Genomic DNA, 21,017 nt, shown 5'->3' with positions numbered 1-21,017 from the left:
CAAGTTCCCCCGTGTAGTTTTCGGCTGAGCTCTCACCTTCCTCAGGATCAAGGATACCCCACGAGGTGAGATTTAGCATGGAGCCCCAGATCGATGTCGATTGACAGTCATTTTGTATGTCTTCTATTTTCTTACTATTGCACCAACAGTTGTCTCCTTCTCACCCAGCGTCTTACTTATGTTTTTGTAGCCCATTCCAGCCTTGTGCAGGTCTATGATCTTGTCCCTGACATCCTTAGAAAGCTCTTTGGTCTTGCCCATGTTGTAGAGGTTAGAGTCAGACTGATTCATTGAGTCTGTGGACAGGAGTCTTTTATACAGGTGACCATTTAAGACAGCTGTCTTTAATGCAGGCACCAAGTTGATTTTGAGCGTGTAACTGGTCTGGCGGAGGCTGAACTCTTAATGGTTGGTAGGGGATCAAATACTTATTTCTCTGTGCACAATGCAAATAAATATATATAATTTTGACTATGTGATTTTTTATTTTTTTTTATATATATAATCTATCTCTCACTGGTAAAATTAACATAGCCTAAAAATTCTAGACTGTTCATGTCTTTGACAGTGGGCAAACTTACAAAATCAGCAAGGGATCAAATACTTATTTCCTTCACTGTATGTGTTTGTAATGTATATACATATGTGTGTAATGTGCGTAGTATATATGTGTATGTAAAGTGTATGTGTGTTTGTATGTATGTATATATATCAGTACTATATATTTTTGCGCGGTATATCGGTATTATGAATGTTTGTGGTGTAGTGCTACTATTTATGTGAGTGGTATATATGTTACGTTACATTTTATGAGGGGGGGGGGGTGGCGTCACAGTGACCATGGTTAAGAAATGCCTAACTACGCCTAAGACAAATCAGCACAGAATTTTGCACCTAAAAATTCCATTATCTACAGCTGGAGCGTAACCCCTTAGTAACTCTAGCGGGCTTAGGAGTTACGGGTGGGTGCTGGCTGTTTTATACAGCTGAGACCTGCAAGCAATGGCCAGGATGAGAAAATAACTCCGATTCCAGATGTTTAACCTCTGCGATGCCGCGGTTAATAGCGAATGAGCATGTTTCATCTGTTCCCCGAGTGCCCATTCCGCAATTGAATCGCAGGTTGCCGAGCGGTTGCTATGGCAGACGGAGACCTAAAGGAAGCCAGAGCTTCATTGGAGAGCACACAAAAAAAAGGCAATACAGTACAATATATCAGAATTGCAGTGTATTGCATGAGCAATCCATCAATCGCATGGTAAAGTCTAAATAAAGACTAAAAAAATATAAAAAAATGTAATAAATGTTTTTAAGATATTACAAAAAGTAAAAAGAAAATTATGGGTTTCAGAATATGGTGACACAAAACAATTATTTTTAAACAAACTGTTTAGATTTTATAAAAGTAGTAAAACAAAAAAAACTATATAAATTTGGCATCAACGTAATCGTACTGACCCGCAGAACAGAATTAACATGTATTTTTTTTTTACCACACAGTCAATGCCGTAAAAACAAAACCCCAAAAACGGCGGAATTGCATTTTTTTTGTTTTACCCACAATTTTTGTTTTTCGCAATACATTATATGGTACAATAAATAGTGCTATTAAAAAATTCAACTCGTCCGGCTAAAAAAACAACCCCTTATATGACTATGTTGACAAAAAAAATTAAAATCTTATGGCTCTTGGAAGGCGGGGAGGAAAAGTCGAAAATGTGAAAATAAAAACTGGCTGCGGCCCTCAGGGGTTTAAGACTGTAAATACACCAATAAACAGGAAAGAGGCTAAACAAATAGATTTTGCCAACAAATATTGGACATCTTTAGAAGATATACTTGAACCAGGATCCTCAGTTGATACAACTATCATGTTAATTGTAATTACGTACAATAAAGCTGCCTTATTCAGGCTAGATAGTGAATTCCGCGGTCTGGGAAATGGACAGCTCTACTGTGATTCTTTTAAGGCTTTACAATAGGCACAATGATATAAGAGCCATTGAGGCTGATCCACATAAGGCAGCATGTAAGATGTATGAGACAGCTGCTCTCTGTATGTGACTGAACTGCTTGCATGAATAAGAATACAAATAATGGAGGCCTACCACTGAATCTCAATTTCATGGGTTTATATATGTGTTCTCGGCTCACATTTATATCAATGTCTGGTCCATGGGGAAATCCTCATTATTTACCATTTAGTTGACCCAGACTTTTGGTTTCATGAAGATGAAAGGGATAATTTTATGCTGGAACAGCTGAAGTGTTATCATCACAAGGGTAGTCCTTCACGTCTCTTTCTACAGCCCCGGTGGGCAATGAGATTAGCGGCCGCTGATACTGTGATTCGTATTACAATAGTAGGCACTGAGCCAACTGCGTGAAGTCATAATCACATTAACAGCAGGTGGCAGCGGGCTGGTGGGCAAACGCCTGCTATTACGGACCGATATATGATACCATTAACAAAAGCTTACTTTTAAGCTTTATGTTTCAGCAATTAACATCCTTGATATATATCTACTAATTCTGAAATGTTTATTCTAAGGACCCAATTTGATAGAGTTCCATGACACTCTTGGAAAACCTTGATTACTTATAATACTCTTCTATTTTGCAGTAAGTGATGTACTATTTATAGGCTACATACTGAATCAGATAATCCAGACATTCTGATAATCTGGCATAATTTATGACAATGAGTAAATCCCTGTTCACACAGAGTTTTTTTGCAGGCAGAAAAAGGGTATGTTCACACGCACTGTTTTCAGACGTAATTCGGGCATTTTACGCCTCGAATTACGCCTGAAAAAACGGCTCCATTGCGCCTACAAACATCTGCCCATTGCTTTCAATGGGTTTTACGGTGTTCTGTTCCAACAAGGTGTAATTTTACGCGTCGCTGTCAAAAGACGGCGCGTAAAAAGACGCCCGCGTCAGCGTTTTTCGAGCCGTTCTTCATTGACTCCATTGAAAAACAGCTCCAATAACGTCCCTAAAATACACTGCGAAAAACGCGAGTAGTTATAAAAACGTCTGGAAATCAGGAGCTGTTTTCAGGCGAAAACAGCTCCGTAATTTCAGACGTATTTTGCTAATGCGTGTGAACATTGCGAAAATCTGCCTCAGAATTCCTTCAGGAATTTTGAGGCAGATTTTGAACTGCCTGCATTTTTTTCGCGCGTTTTTTCACCCGCTTTTATTGTAAAGCTTACGCAGCTCAAAAAAAGGCAGCAAAAAATGCTCATAAGCTAGTGCCACAGGTTTTTTCTGCCTCCCATTGATTTCAATGAGAGGTCAGAGGCAGAAACCATGGCAAGAAAGGACATGCCCCTTTTTTTTCCTGCGAGCGACCAAAAGCCGCAAAAAAACGCCTCTGCCTCCTATTGAATTCAAATTTGGTAGTTTTGTGGCGCTGATTCCGATGAGGTTTCCGTGTCCCAATCAGCACCAAAAAAACGATGTGAACAGGGCCTACAAGAAGAAAAAATTATGAGTCATAAGAAAACAAAACAAAGTACCGTAGTTGGCATTTTTTGTATAAGCATGTTATTTTGGTCTCTCTTCCTTGATGCCCTCTACCCTTGAATGTATTATTTTTAAATCAAGAAAACCACCTCATACCATATCCCCTAATAGGCTGTAAAGATGTCATAGAGGTGGGGGGAGGGGGTCCCCTGCTCAGGACCCCTTCTTTGATCCAAAGAATAAAGCCACTATTCAAGCTCCGGTGAACCTGTCCTAGTAATATATCATACAGTCGGCCATTCGTTTGAGTAGCTGGCATGTAATACTACATTTACATTATAAACATGAGGCAAAACCTTTTGTGGAAGAGGTAGTAGGAAGGGGGTATTAGAATTAGAGGCAAAATCTATTTATTTTTAACATTTTTCTTGTTAGAGATTCCACAATGCAAAATCTATAACATGGCCCCCCATCTACCATGTGCCATTTATAATACTGGTATCTTCTTATATACCAGATGGGGCTTTGGGCCCCCACAGGCACCAGGGCTGGGTGCAACTGATACCACTGGACCCTCTCTAGCTACGTGCCTGAATCAGACTATTACAGAAGCATGTGATAAATGTCTTTCAGAAAAGTTTTAGGCCAGGGCTACACCAAGACTTTTTGTGGAGCTATTTATTGATTTTAACGATTTTAACTCTTGAGTGACAGCTGCAGTCCACAAGATTGCATGCAGCTCCATGTTTTCTTTTGGACTGCAGCTGTCGCTCAATAGTTTAAATCAATCATTACAAAAAAAAAATTGAGGTATAGGCCTGGCCTTCGTTAATTGAATCACAGTAAATTATACCAATATTGCATCGTTTGTATTGGTTACTCAAGACATGTGGTCTACTGGCTTATGGTACTTTACATTCAGGTTCCAATGGCTGCTGTTTAATATCCAGGATCACGATGCATGCCACTTCAAGCATAAGGACTTTCTAGATTGACAAGGGATTACTAAAAATAATGGTATTTGTCTAAATTGTCCTTCATGAAACATGTAATTGCCTGCGGAGAATATTACAGAGAAACCTCGCTGCCTCATTAGCACCATGGGATGAATTACAAGAGTATAGCAGCGAGAACATAACACAGCTTGAAGTTCAGAAACAGCTCTATACATAGACACCGGTCCCTCAAACAGCTCAGAACAAATAATTGATTTTTCGGCAGTATAATGTAGGCCGCCAGAGTAATAAACTATTCCATTTTATGAGACTATTAATGACAAGAGTGACTCTGACTTCCAATGAAGGAGACAGCACAAGCCTGAGCCTTCAATAGTTATTTTCCCTACTGCTTCCCTGCAAATTCAAAATTAGGCTGGGTTCACACGACCTATTTTCAGACGTAAACGAGGCGTATTATGCCTCGTTTTACGTCTGAAAATAGGGCTACAATACGTCGGCAAACATCTGCCCATTCATTTGAATGGGTTTGCCGACGTATTGTGCAGACGACCTGTAATTTACGCGTCGTCGTTTGACAGCTGTCAAACGACGACGCGTAAATTGACTGCCTCGGCAAAGAAGTGCAGGGCACTTCTTTGCAACGCAATTTGAGCCATTCTTCATTGAACTCAATGAAGAGCAGCTCAAGATTACGAGCGTCACAGACGCCTCGTATATTACAAGGAGGAGCATTTACGGCTGAAACGACGCAGCTGTTTTCTTCTGAAAACAGGCTGTCATTTCAGCTGTAAAAGTCAGCTAGCGTGTGAACATACCCTTATACCTGACTGCAAAGAAATACATGGTTTCGCGTACAGCGGCTTTTATTCTATATATAAATTGGGACAATTTATGAAACTTAAACTAGATGCCTAGCAGAATACATAAGGAAGAATATAAATGTGCACTGTTCAACGCATATAATATAATGATAGAAATCAGATTTATACTTTGATCTTCTCATAAGTTGGACATCAAGGAGGACAGAAGCTCCTGCCAGTAAGGCCAGGATCATGCAGGTTTTTGCTCAGATTCTTGGAGCCAAACACAGGAGTGGACACAAAAAAGATGCATCAGTCGTTTCTTTATACCTTTTCTTCCTTTGAGCCAAAAACTGAATTAAAACTGTGTGTGTGCACATGTTACTCCTGTAACCAATCACAGGCTGCAGCGGTCACATGTGATAAAACGTCATCATAGAAGGACAGCTGTACAGGGACAAGTCAGGCAAGCAGGGATGCGTTGATTTGGCAGCGGCAGGAGAGGTGAATATAGACCAATATTTTCAGTCGGCCAGTTTTCCGCAGTGGTCAATCTGTCCGAATATCTGTACTAAATGAAAGCACAATTCGGTGTGAATATTGAGCCTGATTTCCCAGCTGGATATGGGTCTGAAACTCTGTGGACTTTTCCGCAGAGTTCCGCTCGTGTAAACAAAACTTAAACGTCCATTCACATGTTAGGGTTGAGGTTCGGTTAGAAAGGCATTGAAAAAACACGTCCGAAAGCCGCATGCGGTATTATTGCAATTTTGTGCATTTTTTGAAGCGGTTGCGTTTTTTACCGGATCTTAAAACTGACAGCCTCTGCATTAATAGAGGAATTTTCCAACATAAACATAAAAATGGTCATACAATATTAGATTGTCACTATTCAAATGTGTTCTCAGCACCATATTGTTGGCAGCAGGGCCGCCATCAGGCGGGTACTACTGGTACTCCCGTCAGGGGCCCGGCCACATGGATGAAGAAAAGGGGCCCGCCGGGCTGCCGTCGCCCCCCCCCCTCGGACTGTGCCCCCCCCTCGCAACGCTCGCGGGCCCCCCTCGCAACGCTCACAGGCCCTCCCTCGCAACGCTCGCGCCCCGCCCCTACTAACGTCCGCGGCACCCCCTGCATACCTGTTGTAGCTTCACGTACTGGACGGGGAAGATGCAGCATGTGCTGAAGCTCCGTGTGGAGATCCGGCCCCCCAGCCAGCCCCTCTACACTTCCGACCGGACCTGCAGGCTGGTGAGTGTTTTCCTCTATCCATCCTGCTTCCCATTCCCCCTGACCCCATTTGTAGAATGTATAAAGTATGTTAAAAACGTTTTGGGTATTTTTTCGTTTTCGTAGTGTTTTTTTTGCCGCGATTTTCGTAATCGCAGCAAAAATGGTGCAGTTTTGCCGCGATTATATAAAAATCGCTGCAAAACCGCGTGATTTGTGCCGCAATTACGAAAATCTACGTTTTCGTTCCGTTAAATTGTAAATATTACTGCCTGAAATGAACGATTAAAATAAGTTTAATTAGATAAATCTTTAAAATGGGCCCTTAAGCCAACATGTATACCAGGCTCAATCATAGGGTCAGCAGCAGAGACGTAGCCTAAAAGGCAGTAGATAATATAAGCCCCCAGACCAGTCTCTCCTATTATTATATATTCGCTGAATCCTAATGATTGAATAGTATTTGCGCTGTACCACGCTAACCAATTGTTAGCGTGGTACAGAGCAAATACTATTCAATCATTAGGATTCAGCGAATATATAATAATATTCATTAATTATTCATTAATAATAGGAGAGACTGGTCTGGGGGCTTATATTATCTACTGCCTTTGAGCCTGGTATACATGTTGGCTTAAGGGCCCATTTTAAAGATTTATCTAATTAAACTTATTTTAATCGTTCATTTCAGGCAGTAGTACATGGAAAACCCAAGGATGAGCAACTTTGAATGACAATGGGACTTAGGCCTTGTTCACACAGTATTTTGCAGGCAGAAAAATCTGCCTTGAAATTCCTTCAGGCTTTCTCTGCCTCCTATTGATGTCAATGGGAGGTCAGAGACGGAAATGCCTGAAGAAATGGCATGTCGCTTTTTTCTCTCGTGAGCGTTTTTTCCGCTCGCGGGAAAAAAACGCCTTCGCCTCCCGTTGAAATTAATAGGAGGCGATTTTGGACGTTTTTTGATGCGGTTTCCAACGCGGTTTCCACTGAAAAAAATGTGGCAAAAAACTCTGTGTGAACAGGGCCTTATTCTCGTGCGGATCTGCTACACGCTTGTAGTATCTGCGCCAGGAATCAAAGGGAAAGCCTCAGATTTTTGCTGTGGAAAAACACATTGAACTTTAATGGCAACGTAAGAGCGGAGCATTAGTGCTCCTTACATCCTCACAAGCGCTTCCCCCTCCCTTCCCCCTTCACATCGTGTTGTTGCCCTAAGTTTATCGTGTACGTCAGTAAAATCTCCTACCTTACAGTATAAACAACGTAGACGATAATTCACAGGTCTCCATTATGTCCTTTTAGCCTCCGTCGGGCTGGTGGACGTAGGTTTACCTTATTTTTGAAGGATGAAATGGCGTAGTAGACTTTGTTATTCCGGAGTCCCCAGGCAGCATCACAAGTGCTCTACCCGTGGACTTTGTCCCTGGGAAAGCTCCTGACATCACTGTCCATATATGTAAAGTGACATCAGGGGATTCTCCAGGGCCGGAATCCCTGGCCAGAGTGTTGCCGACGCTCCGGCCGTGTACTCAGGCTTTGCAAAGCTTCGGACGTCACTTTACATATATGGACATCAGGAACAGCGACATAGTCCCTGGGCAGAGCGCTAGTAGAATGCTCCAGCTCTGTTCATGGGCAGTGACTTCAGTAGTTTCCCCATGGCCATTCCCCAGGCGACATATCCCACTGTACAGTGCCGCCATCATGGAGGTACTAGGGGTACTGCAGTAAGGGGCCTGGCCAAACCTAATTGAAAGGGGGCCCGGCAACTGCCGCGACTTGCCTTTGGTAGAAAAAAACAGGCCCCTACAATGGGGCCCGTTCTTTTCACCAAAAGAAAGTTGTGAGCTTCGGGCCCCCCTCTCGTCATGGGGGCCTGGCCGTCAAACACTGCTTGCGCGCACCTGCGAGCTGCCGCGCGCACCTGCGAACGCCTACATGCACCTGCGATCGGACACGCGCACCCGCAAGCGCCCGCGCACACGCGACTCACCTGGGCCGCCTCCTCCTCCAGAGCGTAGCTGCGTAAGGAGAGGGGGAGGAGTCAAGTTGCAGTGCGGCGGCAGGCGTTCTCCGATCCCCGACATTTTCTGGAGCCTGGACGTGAAGGACTGGACCTGGAAGACATCGCCTGACAACGAGGACTGGAGTGGGAGACAGCAGCTCCTCTGACACAGTGAGTAAAGTGTCTGAAAGTGTTGATTATGTATGGCTCTGTTCAGACAGAGTATTTTGCAGGCAGAAAAAGCTGCCTCCAAATTCCTTAAAGAATTTCTCACATTTTTAAGAATATTTCAAAACGCTATATTTTCAGGGACAAGTTCAGTTCTGAAGTGGCTTTGAGGGCCCTATATATTAGAAACCCCCATAAAACCCCAATTTTAAAAACTGCACCCCTCAAAGAATTCAAAACAGCATTCAATTGTTTCAAGCTTTTAGGCGTTTTACAGGAATTGAAGGAAAGTAGAGGTGAAATTTTCAAATTTCATTTTTTTTTTGCCAAAATTCATTTGTAATAAAAAAAAATCTGTAACACAGAAGGTTTTACCCGAGAAACGCATCTCAATATTTATTGCTCAGATTCTGCAGTTTGTAGAAATATCCCACATGTGGCCCTAGTGTGGTAATGGACTGAACCATCAGCCTCAGAAGCAAAGGAGCACCTAGAGGATTTTGGGGCCTCCTTTTTATTAGAATATTTTTTAGGCACCATGTCAGTCTTGCGGTGCCAAAACAGTGGAAACCCCCAAAAGTGACCCCATTTTTGAAACTACACCCCTCAAGGAATTTACCTAGGGGTATAGTTAGCATTTTGACCCCACAGGTTTTTTGCTAAATTTATTCGAATTAGTCTGTGAAGATGAAAATCAATAAATAAAGGAGAAAAAGCACCCCAATATTTGTAAAGCAATTTCTCCCGATTATGGAAATACCCCATGTGGTAATAATCTGCTGTTTGGATCGACGACAGTGCTCAGAAGGGAAGGAGCGCCATTTGGATTTTGGAGGGCTGATTTTACTGCAATGGTTTTCAGTGCCGTGTCGCGTTTACAACGCACTGGAGGGACCTAAACAGTGGAAGATGAAATTCAACTTTTTTTTTCTGAAAAAACATAGAATTTTCTAATTTTTATAAGAAATAAAGGAGAAAAAGCACCCCAACATTTATAAAGCAATTTTTCCTGATTACGGCAATAGCCCATATGTGGTAATAAACTTCTGTTTGGGCACACGGCCGGGCTCAGAAGGGACGGAGCGCCATTTGGATTTTGCAGCTCAGATTTTGCTGAATGGGTTTCTGGGGCCATGTCGCATTTGCAGAGCCCCTGAAGTGCCAGTACAGTAGAAATTCCCCAGGTGTGATCCCATTTTGGAGACTATACCCCTCAAAGAATTAAATTAGAGGTGTAGTGAGCATTTTCATCCCTCAGGTGTTTTATAGATTTTATTAGAATTGGGTCGTGAAAATAATATTATTTTTTTTTCCAATAACATGTAGATTTAGCTCATAATTTTTCATTTCCACATGGAATACCAGAGAAAGACGCCCCAAAATGTGTTACACAATTTCTCCTGTGAAGGGAAATACCCCATATGTGGTTGTGAACTGCTATTTGGACACACGGCAAGGGTCTAAAGGGAAAAAGCGCAATTTCGTTTTTGGATTTCAGATTTTACTAAATAGATTTTTTGCGCCATGTTGCATTGAGCTGAGATACCAGTACAGTGAAAATCCCCGAGAAGTGACCCCATTTAGGAAACTACACCCCTCAAGGAATTCATCTAGAAGTGTAATGAGCATTTTTGACCCCTCAGGTTTTGCAGAAATTAGTGCACAGTAGATGTCGCAGATTGAAAATTTCCATTTTCCACAGATATGCTATTTCAGAGCCCAATGTGTTGTGTCCAGCTTGTACCACTGGAGACATACACCCCATAAATTGTTAACCCCTTCGGGACAAAGCCATTTTTTGATTTTCGTTTTTAGTTTTTTACTCCCCGCATTCCAAGAGCCATAACTTTTTTATTTTTCCGTCAATAGAGTGGTGTGAGGGATTATTTTTTGCGGGAGGAGTTGTAGTTTCTTTTGCTACCATTTATAGTTCCATATAATGTACTGGTAAACGGAAAAAAAAATTATTTGCGGGCTGAAGGAAAAAACTGATTCCTCAATTGTTTTTTGGGTTTTGTTTTTACGGCTTTCTCCGTGCGGTAAAAACGACAACTTATCTTTATTCTGTGGCTCAATATGACTATGGTGATACCAAATTTCTATAGGTTTTTTTTATATTCTACTACTTTTATTGATAATAAACTTTTTGTTAAAAAGAAAATGTTTTGTGTTGCCACATTCCGAGAGCCGTAACTTTTTTATTTTTTCACCGATTGAGCGGTGTGAGGGCTTATTTTTTGCGGGACGAGCTATATTTTTAATGGTATCATTTTTTGGTACGTAGAACTTTTTGATCACTTTTTCTAAAAAATTTTTTTAAAACTAAGGACCTAAAAACAGCGATTTTGGCGGTTTTAATTTTTTCTTTTTTACGGAGTTCACCGTGCGCATTAAATAACACTATATTGTAATATTTCAGACTTTTATGGCCGCAGCGATACCAATTTTGTTTACTTTTTTACATTACTTTAGGGGGAAAATGGTAAAAGGTTTTTTAATATTTTTAATATTTTTCACTAGTAAAAACTTTTTTGTACTTTTTTCACACACTTTATTAGATCCCCTAGGGGACTTGAAACAGCGATCGTTAGATCGCTGGTACAATATACTGCAATACTAATGTATTGCAGTATATCGTCATTTTTACAGGCATCTGTTAAGACCTGCCCCAGGAGGGGCTTAGCAGAGGCAGAGTGAAGGCAGCCCTGGGGCCTTCATTAGGCCCCTGGGCTGCCATAACACCCGTCGTCATCCCCCCCGATCTCACTCCGGTGGAGGACGATGATGAGCTGTCAGAGGGGGCCGCCTCCTCTTTTCAACGCCTCAGATGCTGCGGTCGCGACTGACCGCAGCATATGAGGGATTAAACAGCCAGGAGCAGTGCGATCGCTGCTCCCGGCTGTCCGCTATCAAATACAGCCGACACCCGCATCATATGGGGTGCGCTCAGCGCGTTAATGAGCTCTAAACATCAACCCCCGCATTCTGACCTAATGGCCCATCAGGGTGTGCAAAGGGGTTAAGCGGTTCTCCAGAGTACAGTAAAACCCCATATGTGATCATAAACTGCTGTTTGGACACACTGCCAGGCCCAGAAGGAGCGCCATTTGGCTTTTGGAGCGCAGATTTTGCATGGTAGTAGTTTTGTTTAGTGTTTTACTGGTGTTTCAGTTTATAATGTGGGGGCATATGTAAGCTGTGCGGAGTACATCAGGGTATATGTAAGCTGTGCAGAGTACATCAGGGTATATGTAAGTTGAGCGGAGTACATCAGGGTATATGTAAACTGAGCGGAGTACATCAGGGTATATGTAAGCTGTGAGGAGTGCATCAGGGTATATGTAAGCTGTGAGGAGTACATCAGGGTACATATAAGCTGTGAGGAGTACATTAGGGTATATGTAAGTAGTGCGGAGTAGATCAGGGTATTTGTAAACTGGGTGGAGTACATCAGGGTATTTGTAAGCTGGGCGGAGTACATCATGGTATATGTAAGCTGGGTGGAGTACATCATGGTATATGTAAGCTGGGTGGAGTACATCAGGATATATGTAAGCTGTGCGGAGTGCATCAGGGTATATTTAAGCTGGGTGGAGTACATCAGGGTATATGTAAGCTGTGAGGAGTACATCAGGGTATATGTAAGCTGGGCAGAATACATCAGGGTATATGTAAGCTGGGCGGAGTACATCATGATATATGTAAGCTGGGCGGAGTACATCAGGGTATGTGTAAGCTGGGCGGAGTACATCAGGGTATATGTAAGCTGGGCGGAGTACATCAGGGTATATGTAAGCTGGGCGGAGTACATCAGGGTATATGTAAGCTGGGCGGAGTACATCATGGTATATGTAAGCTGGGCGGAGTACATCAGGGTATATGTAAGCTGGGCGGAGTACATCAGGGTATATGTAAGCTGGGCGGAGTACATCAGGGTATGTGTAAGCTGGGCGGAGTACATCAGGGTATATGTAAGCTGGGCGGAGTACATCAGGGTATATGTAAGCTGGGCGGAGTACATCAGGGTATATGTAAGCTGGGCGGAGTACATCATGGTATATGTAAGCTGGGCGGAGTACATCAGGGTATATGTAAGCTGGGCGGAGTACATCAGGGTATATGTAAGCTGGGCGGAGTACATCAGGGTATATGTAAGCAGGGCGGAGTACATTAGAGTATATGTAAGCTGGGCAGAGTACATCAGGGTATATGTAAGCTGGGCAGAGTATATCAGGGTATATGTAAGCTGGGCGGAGTACATCAGTGTATATGTAAGCTGGGCGGAGTACATCAGGGTATATGTAAGCTGGGTGGGGTACATCAGGGTATGTGTAAGCTGGGCGGAGTACATCAGGGTATATGTAAGCTGGGCAGAGTACATCAGGGTATATGTAAGCTGGGCAGAGTACATCAGGGTATATGTAAGCTGGGCAGAGTACATCAGGGTATATGTAAGCTGGGCAGAGTACATCAGGGTATATGTAAGCTGGGCAGAGTACATCAGGGTATATGTAAGCTGGGCAGAGTACATCAGGGTATATGTAAGCTGGGCAGAGTACATCAGGGTATATGTAAGCTGGGCGGAGTACATCAGGGTATATGTAAGCTGGGCGGAGTACATCATGTTATATGTAAGTTGGGCGGAGTACATCAGGGTATATGTAAGCTGGGTGGAGTACATCAGGGTATATGTAAGTTGGGTGGAGTACATCAGGGTATATGTAAACTGGGTGGAGTACATCAGGGTATATGTAAACTGGGCGGAGTACATCAGGGTATATGTAAACTGGGCGGAGTACATCAGGGTATATGTAAGCTGGGTGGAGTACATCAGGTATATGTAAGCTGGGCGGAGTACATTAGGGTATATGTAAACTGGGCGGAGTACATCAGGGTATATGTAAGCTGTGTGGAGTGCATCAGGGTATATGTAAGCTGTGTGGAGTACATCAGAGTATATGTAATCTGTGTGGAGTACATCAGGGTATATGTATGCTGTGCGGAGTACATCAGGGTATATGTAATCTGTGTGGAGAACATCAGAGTATATGTAATCTGTGCGGAGTACATCAGGGTATATGTATGCTGGGCGGAGTACATCAGGGTATATGTATGCTGGGCGGAGTACATCAGGGTATATGTAAGATGGGCGGAGTACATCAGGGTATATGTAAGCTGGGCGGAGTACATCAGGGTACATGTAAACTGTGCGGAGTACATCAGGGTATATGTAAGCTGGGCGGAGTACATCAGGTCATAATAGGATGATGTAATAATGGGGTAAATTAATAATAACCTTAATTATCCATGGATAGTGACATGGATAGTGACACTTTCAACCAATCCTTTATGCAGAGACAGATTTTTGGGTGCAGGAGTCGCACTTCTAAAGGAGGTCCCTGGTATTGTACAAAATATCCACACTCCAGCATTGCCTAATCTTTGATTTCTTCACTAGCCCCATATGTAGCACAGACCCCAAAATGTAATAGTTTCCGATGCATTTACAGGGTCGATCAGTGGGGCCTGCAAATGATGATGTGGGGTTTTAGGTGAAGAACTGCTGCACTAGTAAATTAGTCTGGGCCGTCGTTTTGCATTTTTGAGTTCCGAGAGTTATTTTCCGTTGACGAGCCGTGTGAGTGCTTGATTTTTATGGGACGAGCTGTAGTTTTTATTAGTATCATTTTGGGGTACGTGCAATTTTTTTTTTGATCAGTTTTTATTCAATTTTTTGGGAGGTGAGGAGAATAAAAAACAGAAATTCTCTCACTTTTTTAAATAAATATTTAATGGCGTTCTCTGTGCAGTATAACAACATGTTTACTTTATTCTGCGGTTTGATACGATTATGGCAAAACCAAATTTATATTGTTTTTGAATGTTTTCTAAATAAAATAATGTTTTTGCGTCACCATATCCTGGGAGCCATAACTTTTTTATTTTTTTGTCTACGGAGCTGTGCGAGGGCGTGTTTTTTTGCATGACAAACTGTCGTTTTTATTGGTACCATGTTGGTGTACGTGCGACTTTTTGATCACTTTTTATGAATTTTTTTTGGAAATAACGTAACCAAAAAAGGAAATTCTGCCATGGTTTTTTATTGTATTTTTTTACAGTGTTCACCGTAAGGGATAAATAATATGATATTTTTATAGGTCACGCCGATACGAACGCGACGATACCTATTATGTACAGTTTTTTTTTTTCTAATTATAAAGTGCTTGATCAGGGAAACAGGGCGATTATTGTTTTTATTACATAAAACTTTTATTTATTTATCTAAAACTTTTTTTCACTTTTTATTTTACACATACTTGGTTACTTGAAGATCTGATCTTCTGATCGCCAGTACAATACCTGCACTACTTCTGTATGTACTTATGTAGTGCAGTGTATTGTAAGGCCGGATTCACACGAGCATGTGTGTTTTGCTCGAGCAAAAGGTCCACAAAAGGTCCGTGTGTCATTAGCATATGATGCGTGGCTGCGTGGCATCATTATGACACTCTGTTTTTATGTTTGTAAACAGAAAAGCACGTGGTGCTTTTCTGTTTTCATTCATAGTTTTGATTACAGTAGCGCGCATCACGCGCGGCACACGGAAGTGCGTCCGTGTGCTGTGCGCGATTTTTCACGCACCCATTGACTTCAATGGGTGCGTGATGCGCGAAAAACTGGCAAATATAGGACATGTCATGCGTCAAACTCTCATTTTACAACTGACACTTAAGCCTATTACATCCTGCCTTGGGCAGGACCTAATAGGCTCCCGTACTTGGCAACCAGGAAGCTGTTGCTAGGCTTCCTGGTTGCCATTGCAACCATCAGCACCCTGCGATTTTTCGCAGGGGGCCAACGGGGTACAGATGGAGCCCCCTCCCTCTGTGTCAATCACTTAAATGCCCATGTCGCTACTGACAGCGGCATTTAAGGGGTTAAACGGCGGCGATCTGAGAGAACTGTGATCGCCACCGTTGCAGCGGGATGTCAGCTGTATATTACAGCTGAAACCCGCTGAAGATGCACTGAAGATGTACAGGAAAAATAAGGTATAGTAAATGTTGCAATAAGAGCTCCGTTATTCTGAAATGGGTGATAATAAATAAATATTGGCTGATAATAAATAAATCTTCCCCCAAATTTTTTTACAACAATTAAAACAGTAAATATTTTTATCCAGTACTTGTCCTGTTAGGTGTTTTTCTTGTGAACAATATTAAACATATTAGTCTATTTTTGAGTCAATGGCCCTTTAAGGGAAAAGTTCTACAGGTCTGGCTGATGTCATAGAAGCGTCATGGTGAAACTATTGTATTAGAACTTCGCTTGCTGAGTGCTCTGTACATTGCTGAACTTTCCCTACAGAGAGAAGCAGTGATATTGGTGTGCGCACCAAGTGTTTTAGATAATTTTTTGGAAGATGTGGGCAGAAGACTCCTTTGACTGTAGTAGCTCAGTAACATCCAGCTCAGATTCTGACCTCTCAGATATTTCTTCCATCTGTTATGGCATGAATCAGAAGTACAGCCTAGGTGACAACTTTGCTGACTACCGGGATGTGGCGGCTCAGAGAGTGCTGGCCAGGTTGACCAGCAATCTTCAATTGAGAATCCCTGCCAAACATCCGCCATCTGGTGGCTTTGGAAAAAAACTGGGTTGGAAAATCCCTAACACCCCAGAACCACCTAAAAGGCCCAAAAAAGCCACAGAAAAAGAGGTCACCAAGGAAACTGGCCGAAGATATAAAAAGTATATTGCAGCAGCCGAAAAGACCTTGGAAGACCTCAGGAATATGAACAATGGGAGGAATTCTCTCCAGGCGCATCCATCAAAACCTTTACCAAAAATGACGCCTGTAAGTACGGTGCAGTATATCAATTCCCATTTACATCAACGGAACCAGCATGATGAGCCTCCTGCACCTGAGAGAAAGAAGACATCTGTATTACCATCTATAGGACCATCATCAAGTCATCATGCAGTCCAAAACCATAAAGCAACACACAATAAACTAAAGAAGATGTCCCAGTCCAAGATGACAGTTGCTGACGCCTTAATCCTGCTGGAAGACGAGGACTGGGAGAAAAAGATTCGAGGTATTGACACCATCTCATCCTTGATATCGGTCCATCCTGAAGCTGCTGTTCTAATAATACAAGAACTAAGGACAGCAGTAATGAAGGAAGTGACCAACCTGAGATCTGCAGTGTCCCTAGCAGCTATCAAGTGCCTGGACATGATGTTCACAATATTGCAGGCGAACATGGACTGCGACCTCCAGCAAACTGTCCGGGTGTTGCTACACAAGGCCGGGGAATCCAACACCTTTATCCGTGAAGCAGTGGACAGCGCTCTGACACAAATGGTGGAAAATGTCAGCCCAGGTCGCGCTATGACAGCCCTAATAGACGGAGGACTCTGCCACAACAACAGCAAAGTGAGATCCACCACAGTCAAGCATCTTGTAGGTTTGGTGGACAGAATGGGCCCAGACTTTTTTCTGTCTGGTAGAAAAGGGATCACAGATAGGGCAATACCGGCTGTAGTTCAATCTTTACAGGACCGCTGCCCCGAAGCCAGGATGTATGGCATGCAAATCCTGAGCAGTCTAGCTCCACACCCTAGACTGGGCGCAATGCTGGCAAGGTATGTGCCACCTAAAAACTTAACAGCCATAAAGCTCCTGCTGAAAAAATGTTCCAACTAATCTTTTTGTAACCAATGATAACATTACATGGAGGAGGACTATTACTAGTTACTTATTTAAAAGAGAACTTCAAGAACAAACAAAAATTTTAAATTGCTCGCTGGACAAATGAAATTGTGGATAAGAGACCCAACCTACAGTGTCCTGAGTCATAATCCAAGAACAGCCCTGGTATTACTGGCAAGATCCCACTGGCAAGGTATGTGGAATTGGGAAGGATTTATGTGTCTCATTACTTCGTCTTAGGCCGGATTCACATGAGCGTCTTGCGCGCGCAAAAGGTACATAACAGCTCCGTGTGTCAGCAGCGTATGATGCGCGGCTGCGTGATTTTCGCACAGCCGCCATCATTATGACACTCTGTTTGTACGTGGTGCTTTTCTGTTTACATTTATAGTTTTTACTGCTGATACACGAATCGCGCGTCACACGGAAGTGCTTCCGTGTGCTGCGCGTGATTTTCACGCACCCATTGACTTCAATGGGTGCGTGATGCACAAAAAATGCACAAATATAGGACATGTCATGAGTTTTCACGGACTGTCTGAACGGCCCCATTGACTAACATAGGTCCGTGCGAGTCACGTGAAAATCACACGCGTAGCACGGACGTATTATACATTCGTCTGAATAAGCCCTAACTCTCATTTTACAACTGACAGTTAAGCCTATTACATCCTGCCTTGGGCAGGACCTAATAGGCTCCTGTACTTGGCAACCAGGAAGCTGTTGCTAGGCTTCCTGGTTGCCGTTGCAACTCTCAGCACCCTGCGATTTTTCAAGGGGGCCAACGGGGTACAGAGGGAGCCCCCTCCCTCTGTGTCAATCACTTAAATGCCCATGTTGCTATTGACAGCGGCATTTAAGGGGTTAAACGGCGGCGATCTGAGAGAACTGTGATTGCCACCGTTGCAGCGGGATGTCAGCTGTATATTACAGTTGCACTGACGTATATCACGTTCGTCTGAATAAGCCCTAACATACATTTATATACAGTAGTCGTTGCAGTTGTATTTTTTGGAAAAATCCATGTTGGTTACTTTGCCCAAAGTCTATTCATGTCTTATTTTCTTTTCTGCACACATTATTTATTGATTTAATTGGCTACTATGATCACAAAAAATCTTATGAGCTTTCGGGTCCCCACTGAATGTGAGAACGGGGTTCCCGGACCCCTGTTACTTCTCACTACACCCCCCACATTGTAGAGGAGCTTGATTGGCACGGCGGTCGAACATGCGCCACCTGTTCCATTCAATGTCTATGAAAATGACAGAAACAGCTGAGCCCTACACTCAGCTGTTCCCACCATTTCCATAGACTTTGAATGGAGCAGCAGAACGCATGCTCGACCGCCGCTCTATTCAATATCCTCCTCACTGCTCAACCGCAATGAGGAGGACATTGAATAGAGCGGGGGATTCAAGATCCCCATTCTAATGATCAGTGGAGGTCCCAGCGGTGGGGCCCTAACCATAAGGAAATGATCACCTATTCTGTGGATAGATCATAATTTTTGATTCTTGTACAACCCCTTTAAGAGGGGTTTCTACTGATATACAACTATGGGATCACAACTAGACATGCCATTAAAGTGTGATTGGTGACCACTGAGAGCCCCACCAATCTCAAAAACACGGTTGACCTGATCCCCTTTTTCTTTGCAGTGCAATGCCATAATTACCCAATTGAATCAATATTTATAATAGAATATATGACATTCTGTGTAAATGCTACTGTACCTGTCTGCTCCATGTAACCTGATCCTCTATCCACAGGTCTCTAAGAAGCTTTGAAGCCACACACTGGACCTCCCATCACAGCCGGAGACTTCCAGATGTCATGGAGGATATAACTAAGGAGTAGTCACTGGAACTGCACTCTGCTGCCCATGTGTGAGATGCACCTGCCGCAGCCTTTCTCCATCAGATTATATCTATCATTAACATCTAGAGAAAAGAAGCGCCTCCCCCTCTAGACTATTTTTTGTGAATAATAAATTTTCCTTTGTGCAGAAAAGAGCGTAATATATTGTATAGTATAATAATCAAACGCTAATACTAAAATGTGAACCATCCATCTCTTGTAAAAATGCCAGCCCCCGTCATGCCAGTGATTTCTCTACTATCAGTCAAGAGATCATTGTCATAGTACATATATATATATATATATATATATATATATATATATATACAGGTCCGCCATCAGGGAGGTACTAGGGGTACTGCTGTGAGGGGCCCAGCCAAACCTAATTGAAAGGGGGCCCGGCAACTGCCATGACTTGCCTTTGGTAGAAAAAAACAGGCCCCTGCAACGGGGCCCGTTCTTTTCACCAAAAGAAAGTATTGAGCTTCGGGCCCCCCCTCTCGTCATGGGGCCCTGCTGTCAAACTCTGCTTGCGAGCACCTGCGAGCTACCGCGCGCACCTGCAAACGCCCGCACGCACACACGGATGGCCGCGCGCTCCCACGAGCGGACACGTGCACCCGCGAGCGCCCGCGCACACACGACTCACCTGGGCCTCCTCCTCCTCCAGAGCTGCGTAAGGATAGGAGGAGGAGTCAAGTTGCAGTGCGGCGCCAGGCGTTCTCCGATCCCCGACATTTTCTGGAGCCTGGTGGTGAAGGACTGGACCTGGTAGACATCGCCTGACAACGAGGACTGGAGTGGGGGAGTCAGCAGCTCTTCTGACACAGTGAGTAAAGTGTCTGAAAGTGTTGATTATGTATGGCCCTGTTCACAGAGTATTTTGCAGGCAGAAAAATGCCCATACTATCTTGCCGCATTTTTTGCTGCATTTTTTGCCCGCGGTGATTGAGGACCACAGACAGAACGCAGCGAAAAATGCATTTTCTGCCTCCCATTGATTCTGATGGGAGGTCAGAGGCGGAACCGCAGCAAAAAAGGACGTGCGGTTTTTATTTTTTCCGCGACTGGCTTCCATTGATTTCAGATGAAATCAATGGAATGCGGTTTTGGATGTTTTTTGACGCTGATTCTGACGCATTGTCCGAGTCAATATCAAGGCCCAAAAACTCTGTGAACTGGGCCTTATTGTTAGGGTAGGAACATACTAGGCAGGAACGCTGCGGATTTTATGCAACACATTTCATTGCAGAAAATCTGCAGCGTATAACAGTAGCAGCAGAGTGTATGAGATGTGAACAAATCTCATCCACACACAGCAAAATTTTTTTACCTGCGGCGTGGTTTTTTAAGCCACAGCTTGTCAATTTATGCTGTGGAATCGCTGCTCCTCTTTTGCGGAAACGCTGCGGTTCTGCCGCAAAAATCACAAATGAGAAAAAAGAAAAGTATTTTTTTATTTAAAATTTATAAAAAAGTTTAGACTTGACCCGGCCGTAGTCTAGGCAACGCGATCCTCTATTCTTAGCACAGCCCAGCCTCCTGTCATGACGTTTCATCCCATGTGACTGCTGCAGGGGTCACCTGGTCTACAGCGTCATCAGAGGAGGCGGGGCTACGTTCAGAAGAGAGAGACGCGTCGCCTAGACTACGGCCTGGTTAAGTAAACTTTTTGTTTCCCTGCAGGATTTCCGCAGTGGACATGCCTCACGAAACCTGCACCACTATTTGGTGCGGTTTTGCTGGCGGAATTCCCTGCGGTTACCAGGGCGGATAAGCTGTGTCGTTTTACTCAGCATATCCGC

General features: G+C 43.4%; 2 protein-coding genes across 2 annotated transcripts in view; one reads left to right on the top strand and one right to left on the bottom strand.

Moving 5' to 3' along the window:
• CNTNAP2 (contactin associated protein 2) overlaps positions 1-21,017 on the bottom strand; it is a 1,694,842-nt gene that overhangs the window by 32,078 nt on the left and 1,641,747 nt on the right. The gene's annotated exons all lie outside the window — the stretch shown is intronic.
• LOC142651864 (TOG array regulator of axonemal microtubules protein 1-like) lies at positions 15,986-19,307 on the top strand. The gene is made up of 2 exons (XM_075827069.1): positions 15,986-17,545; positions 19,125-19,307. Exon 1 carries the CDS (start codon positions 16,060-16,062, stop codon positions 17,344-17,346), a length of 1,287 nt encoding a protein of 428 aa, XP_075683184.1. The 5' UTR covers positions 15,986-16,059; the 3' UTR covers positions 17,347-17,545; positions 19,125-19,307.

The sequence above is a fragment of the Rhinoderma darwinii genome, chromosome 5 (assembly GCF_050947455.1).
Source record: "Rhinoderma darwinii isolate aRhiDar2 chromosome 5, aRhiDar2.hap1, whole genome shotgun sequence".
NCBI classification, from domain to species: Eukaryota; Metazoa; Chordata; class Amphibia; order Anura; family Rhinodermatidae; genus Rhinoderma; species Rhinoderma darwinii.
This window is presented reverse-complemented; position numbering and strand designations above follow the sequence as displayed.